At 33.3% G+C, this 6,888-nt stretch overlaps 2 protein-coding genes across 3 annotated transcripts; one reads left to right on the top strand and one right to left on the bottom strand.

Annotated features, from left to right (window-relative positions):
- Positions 1-52: 52 nt before the first annotated feature.
- On the bottom strand, positions 53-2,125 carry LOC123716444 (WD repeat-containing protein 91). The gene is made up of 4 exons (XM_045672208.1): positions 1,743-2,125; positions 1,515-1,664; positions 1,192-1,397; positions 53-548 (listed from the first exon to the last, which is right to left on the bottom strand). Exons 1-4 carry the CDS (start codon positions 1,984-1,986, stop codon positions 318-320), a joined length of 831 nt encoding a protein of 276 aa, XP_045528164.1. The 5' UTR covers positions 1,987-2,125; the 3' UTR covers positions 53-317.
- Positions 2,126-2,229: 104 nt separating this feature from the next.
- Positions 2,230-6,191, top strand: LOC123716445 (GTP-binding protein Rit2). Of its 2 annotated transcripts, none has more exons than XM_045672210.1 (5): positions 2,230-2,611; positions 2,875-2,945; positions 3,988-4,182; positions 4,601-4,741; positions 5,427-6,191. In XM_045672210.1, the coding sequence occupies exons 1-5, from the start codon at positions 2,473-2,475 to the stop codon at positions 5,535-5,537; spliced, it is 657 nt and encodes a 218-aa protein (XP_045528166.1). In that variant the 5' UTR covers positions 2,230-2,472; the 3' UTR covers positions 5,538-6,191. The 2 variants fall into 2 exon arrangements, with proteins under 2 accessions (XP_045528166.1, XP_045528165.1); XM_045672209.1 differs by having other exon boundaries at positions 2,872-2,945.
- Positions 6,192-6,888: the final 697 nt, after the last annotated feature.

Here is a 6,888-nt window from a genome sequence, read left to right as displayed (position 1 = left end):
ACTCAGGTATCGATACTTTTTGCCTGCTTGGGGAATAATAAATCATTACCTTATTATATTTTATTTAAATTTGTTGGCAAACTAAGCAATAAATTCTACATTTTGACTTTTAATTTTACTTTATTTGTACACAAAAATGATACGGAACATGACAGGTCCTTGATCAAGTTTGGAAATTAAAGTATAAAAATCTTATTAAATTTACAGCCTTCCCTGTTAAGTGTAGGAGGTTTTATTCAGAATGAGTATTATTGCTCATTTTAATACTTAAAATTATGTTTCTTGTTATGTTATTGAAAATATTTGAAAAAATAAAGTTAATTTTGGCTATGAGATCTTCCTGATTTTCTGCCCATAACTGGACTTCCTCCCATTTGACGCAACAGACCACGTAACCCTTTTGCTTCTCTAAGTCCACTGTCTAAGTGTTCTGTGGGTATTGCAGAAAAATCATCAATTAAAGGTAATGGGCCGCTTAGCCGCTCTGAATATTGAGCTAGTCGAGATTGGTGACCACTTGGTGAAATCTTTTCATTTTGCTGTAGTGTCTAGAAATAATATTATAAGTTTAAAATATATAAACTATGTCAAATTAAAAATTATATTAATTTATTAAAAAGTGTCATGAAATTCAAGTGCTGTATTTTAAAAATGTTCATGTATAGTTCTAGGGAAGATTTTTTTTTTAAACCTATGAATTTATAAGTAATTCTAAAATTTGTTCAATTGCCATTAACTCAAAAATACAGTGTAAACTACACGTGTCGTCCCTCTACTCTACACTACACTCTCTACTAGCTCACTACTCTACATAGCATTACAGCCACTCTCAATAATGACAACAATTGATTAATAAAGTAGTTTTAAGGTTGCTAAAATTAGTTTAAGCTACACATTCTTTTGTCGCATTATTATCTCTCAATAAATTCTACTGTCGGCATAATGCATAGGAACTTTCTACGAAATTCGTTCTTTTGTTTACAAATTGGGATTAATAAGTAGGAGTCATGGATTATCTATACATTTGTTGACAACTCCCTATATAACTAACTTCCTACCCCATAAAATGCAGTCTCTTCATTGTCTTAAGAATTTTACACTGTATAATTCAATAAATTGTGATTTTATAAATCATTTTAAATATAATTCCTCTTTTCTTTTTTGTTTGATAAAATAATGCTATAATCCTACCTTTCCTTTTAAAGTAGCAATTTCTTCCTGCAGTCTCTTTACTAATGCTGCATCACTTTCATAGCTTGTAAGTGTTGGTTGAGGCATACATTGAAAGACGGTTGCTAGTAAATTGTGCAGTGATACCAATACACTGTCTTGCCAGGCCCTTGTAAAGTATAGGCTAAATGATGGATTCTCCTCAGGTTTTTGAATGTATGGTAACACTAAAAATAAGAGGTGAAAATGAAATTAAGTACTATGTTATGTTAATGTTAAGAAAGAAATACTGTGAAATGTTGGTTTTAATAACCATAGTATTAAGAAAAAATTAAAGTTCTTACTAAACCAATCTCTCCATTCACTTTGACCCTGGAGCTCAGGAAGCATTTTGGCAAAGAAATCTGCAACTTTTTCATTTCTGACACCTCCTGTACTTTGGGCAGCAATTACTAAGTAAAGTTTGTACAGGCTGTATTCAATTTTACGAACAGCTGTAACAGAAATATTGTTATTTAAAAAAAAATATAGCTGGTACTATATTATTCAAAAGGTGAACATTTTCAACTTACCAGGTTGAACATGAACTTCAAGTTTTGTAAAAACTAAAGTGTCAAGATGAGTCCAATAGTCTTTAAACCCGTTTAAGTCGGAAACGTTTATATAATGCATTATTTGTTCTACAATTTTATCAACTCTAAATCCTTTGTCTTTATCAGACTTCAAATCGTTCTCGAATGCTTTTACAGTAGATGCAAATCCTCTGAACAATAAATATTCGCGAACCAGTTCATCCACATATTGTAAATGCGCCATGTTAAAATTGTTTTAAAAACCATTGAACCTATAATATAAACCTTTTCGCTGAGCTAGTTTAACGATAATGGTTTAAAACTATCATGTTTAAGTATAATAAACACAAACATAAATTAATTGTTTACTGTCTTGTTATTAATACAAGAATTGAAAAAGTCAAGTGTCAACTCCGGAAGTTTAAAACTTTCATCATTACCTATCAATAAAATTGTCAGTTGTCAAGTCTACGAACCTTGAATTTTTTCATTAATCAGCTGTAGATTTTGCGACTTTTTTATTTGTTTTAAATTATAATATTAAGCCAAAATATACTTAAAGATGAATAAAATGTGTCCTAAATGGAGTGGAAATTAATGTCTTACCATTAACGTGAGCAAGGTGGTGGTTTTGGGCGGCGGTCTTTGCGGATGGCGGGCGAGGAGTTTGTCGAGTGACCGCGGCGGGCGCGGCTCGGCTGGGCCCCCGAGCACGCAGGCATGCAGCGGTATGACAGAGACTGCGGGCACGTCGCGTGGCCTTCGCGTCTACAAGATTGTGGTCCTTGGCGACGGTGGGGTGGGCAAGTCGGCGGTCACCCTCCAGTTTGTCAGTCATAGCTTCCTTGATTACCATGACCCCACCATTGGTAAGCCTTCTAGCAGTTATTGCATTATCAACAGAAAGAACCATATTATCATGGTTGATCGGAAATATAATATAGAATAATATGATTCCTATATTGTTGTTATTAACAGAATTATTTGTGTAATCAATTGAGACAAAATTAATGCTTAAAACTATAACTCTACTTGTTGTGTTGTGGGTCTTTTAATTTTGTTAACTTAAGTAGATAGGGTCTTAACATAACTACAATATCTTTTGTTCATAGCAAAACATTTTTTACAGAAGACTCATACCAACAACAAGCAGTAATTGATGGAGAACCTGCCTTACTTGATATTTTGGATACTGCAGGACAGGTGTGTGTTGTATCTTTTAAGCATGAATTAAACTGCTTCAATAGCTTATAAACTTTACAGATGGTATAACTAGTTTTTTTTAATACATAATTAATTGATATGTATATGTTTAAACTATGCACCCTCTGTAATACAAAAGCATAATTTAAAAAAAGAAGAATTTTAGGAAATCACAGTTTGAATGAAATACTTTAATAAGTCTTGGTTATGAAATTTTACAGATTTGTTCCTCGATAAAGTCAGTATAAGCTTTGTAAATTAATTTTTATTTCATTAAATTCTATAAATCAAGTTTGATAAAAAAAATAATTGAGCTGGGCCTATTTAGTACAAAGAATATGGCTACAATTCAGTAATACACAGGATCCATTATGAATAATTCCTTGAAACTGCAGTTCTTGGCAATATTCCCTATATTGCCAATTATTATTTATTAATTATAAGACCTACAAATTAACTACATTTTCTATTATGTATAGAATCAAATATGGTTTGTTCTAAATGGTTGTCATCGAAGGGTACAAATCCAAAATGTTGCATGTTTATGTAGTGTAACTTCTTTGATTATGAACACTTTGCTAATTAGTAATATATAGCATTAAAATTGACAGGGGTGTGAGAGAGGCCCAAATATGTTTGCAGAGTTATTATTATTTTTTTATAATTTTATGGCCTGGTAACGAGAACTTTAGGCCAAGTCTTATTTACGGTCACTAATTCACACATTATTCTAACGTTCCACATGTTTTCTTAATCTTTCCCCATGATATTTTTAATGTATTTATATAATTCACTATAACACTTCTTGTTTTTGAGCAAATCACACAAATGGCGGCGGGAGTGGTTATAATTGTTCTTTCTCTCCCAGAGCTAAGAGACACCACCTGTTGGACAATTTTACTTTATGCCCATAGCATTTAAAATGTCTCTCCCAAATATTTTAGTTAGACCCTTGTTGCAGAGAGACCAAGTTATACTTGTAGTATAGACAATCTTGTTTGGGTATGAATGTATGGTAGTCATAGCAGGTGCAAACTTTCAGGTTGAATTCACAGCTATGAGGGAACAGTACATGAGATGCGGAGAAGGTTTTATGCTGTGTTACTCTGTGACAGACAAAAGATCATTCAGAGCAGCCTCAGAATATAAAAGGTTGCTGGCACAGGCTAGACCATCTGAAACGCTGCCATTGGTATTGGTTGGTAATAAACTGGATTTGGCTCCTAGATTTAGACAGGTAAGTTGTATGAACATTTTTGGACGGTTCATATTCTAGTTAACATTACATACATTACATTTAATATCTATATAAATTAAATTTAACCTTACTAATTTTAAAATCACTATTAAATATAATACATACACAAATTTATACACACATTCTGTAGTTAACAAAGGGATATATTCTGATGTTGTTTGTCTTAAAATTAAGCATTGATTGACTGTGATTTTAGTTCATCCATCGTTAAATAAAACTGCTGTGATAACAATAATATTGAATTGTTATATGGAATTGAATTGTTGTCAAAATTGAAACATTGCAAAATCTTTTATATCACTATTGAATCTAGTTCTAGAATTATTAAATTTTAACTCAAATAAATACTCTCTTATAAAGCATAGTAATATCTTGACGGGTATGATTTTTTTTATAGGTGACAACAGAAGAGGGCAAAGCACTCGCTACACAACTGGGTTGTCCATTCTTCGAAACGTCAGCTGCGTTGCGTCACTTCGTTGATGATGCTTTCCACGCATTGGTCAGGGAGGTTCGCCGACTTGAAAGGCAAAGACAGGTAAATTAACTATTGCCTGTAATATCTAAAATAAATTATCAGTCTATCTCATTCGCACAATTACAAAATCATTTTGTAAATTTCATAGCTTTAGCATAGTGTTGCCAGAAAAAAAAATTGTGTTTGGACCTTATATTTAATATTAATAATTGCTAAAGTTCACACTGTCTCAACTTAATGTATTTTAACGTCTTATGTATGGCACAGTATAAGTACATACGAAGAACAGTTTTGGCCTAGTGGCTTTAGCTTTAGGTTGTAACTTCGCTCTCTGGATTAGGATTTGCTCAAACGGTGAAAATCATTGTGAGGAAACCGGCTTGCATTATCCAAAAAGTCGATGGTGTGAGTCAGGTATAGAAGGCTGATCACGTACTTGCCTATTAGATTGAGAAATAATCTTTTTTTTTATTTGGACGACAAAATTAGGACAAACATGATACAAATTGAAAATACATACAAAAATATAAAAAGTGCCACGACCAGCGTAATCAAGTAGATACAATAAACAGTGTTAACACAAAATCCATAAAAGTCCATAAAACGCAAAAAAAAAGAAACCACATCATGAAATCATGAATCTGTATCTGTATATCACTCTGTATCATTATGCCACAAAAGTATAGAATTACGACTGATCCATCTATATTTAGTATTGAAGATTCAACTATATCTCTTTTTCTAGTCATCCCTAGTGGGTACTGGAATATCGACAGGCGGTGGTCGCCGTCGTTGGCGGCGCCTGCGCAGCATATTTGCGCTCGTCTTTCGTCGGCGCAGACGCACACTTGAATAATACTAAATGGTAACTGCAACTGATACGTACAACAAACTGGCAGGTGTCGCTTTATTTAATATTTATATAAAAGTCAAACCTTATTTAAATCATGAAATCAATAAATCAACTCAACTTTTACGTACTTTTCTGTCTTTTTTCAAGTATCTTTTAAGTTTATATAACAGTGGTTACGGTTTTTTCTCGACTAAGGTTTTCATTTACTGGTGCTATCAATGCGCTGGAAAATTGCATTTATAACGGAAAGATATTGATTTTTACAAGTTTCGCGCATATACATTGAGATTATGGATTTGTTTTTAAACGGTACCTCATATATTGGGGTTATATTAATAAATTAAGATATAAATGATCATTCTGTCTAATATCCCGTGTACAGGTTCTAAGAAATACTAGGATACTAGGAGGTTTATACTTCTTTTTGCCTAGTATTTCTATATACAGTGTAGCCACGATATAACGTATCGGAACAAGTAAATATTCGTTATATGAAGCAATTCGTTGAACTGACGTTTGTTATGTTTAAGTTAGTTTGGTCTAAAATTCGTTATAAAGAGGTAAAAAAATAGTAATTTCCATCAAACAACTATGATTATTTTACGAAAAACCGTGTCAAAACCGATATCGCGATATGAATCACGTACTATGAGATTAAGAGGGTTAAGGGGGGGGGGGGGGTTAGGGGAGGATTAAGAGGGGAGGGCACATTAGTTAACTTATATATGTCACCGTAAACTTTTAAATACCGCTAGGTTGTAATCTATCTCGCGAGATTGTGAACCTTATCTTACTGCTTACAATTTAACGTAATAATATTTTAATCTATAATAGTGAAACCGTCAAATCTTAAAATTGTCAAATTGTCAACTGTCCGAAGGCTGTCCCTGATTGGTCGGCTTTATAGTAGACAGTAGAACAAACAAATATGGTGGCGCGGGACATATGCCATTCAACCAAATCTATAATAGTGAAACCGTCAAATCTTAAAATTGTCAAATTGTCAACTGTCCGAAGGCTGTCCCTGATTGGTCGGCTTTATAGTAGACAGTAGAACAAACAATTATGGTGGCGCGGGACATATGCCATTCAACCAAATCTATAATAGTGAAACCGTCAAATCTTAAAATTGTCAAATTGTCAACTGTCCGAAGGCTGTCCCTGATTGGTCGGCTTTATAGTAGACAGTAGAACAAACAAATATGGTGGCGCGGGACATATGCCATTCAACCAAATCTATAATAGTGAAACCGTCAAATCTTAAAATTGTCAAATTGTCAACTGTCCGAAGGCTGTCCCTGATTGGTCGGCTTTATAGTAGACAGTAGAACAAACAATTATGGTGGCGCGGGAC

This window comes from Pieris brassicae, chromosome 11 (genome assembly GCF_905147105.1).
Source record: "Pieris brassicae chromosome 11, ilPieBrab1.1, whole genome shotgun sequence".
Taxonomy (NCBI): domain Eukaryota; kingdom Metazoa; phylum Arthropoda; class Insecta; order Lepidoptera; family Pieridae; genus Pieris; species Pieris brassicae.
Note: the sequence above shows the minus strand (reverse complement) of the source record. Positions and strands in the feature narration are given on the sequence as shown.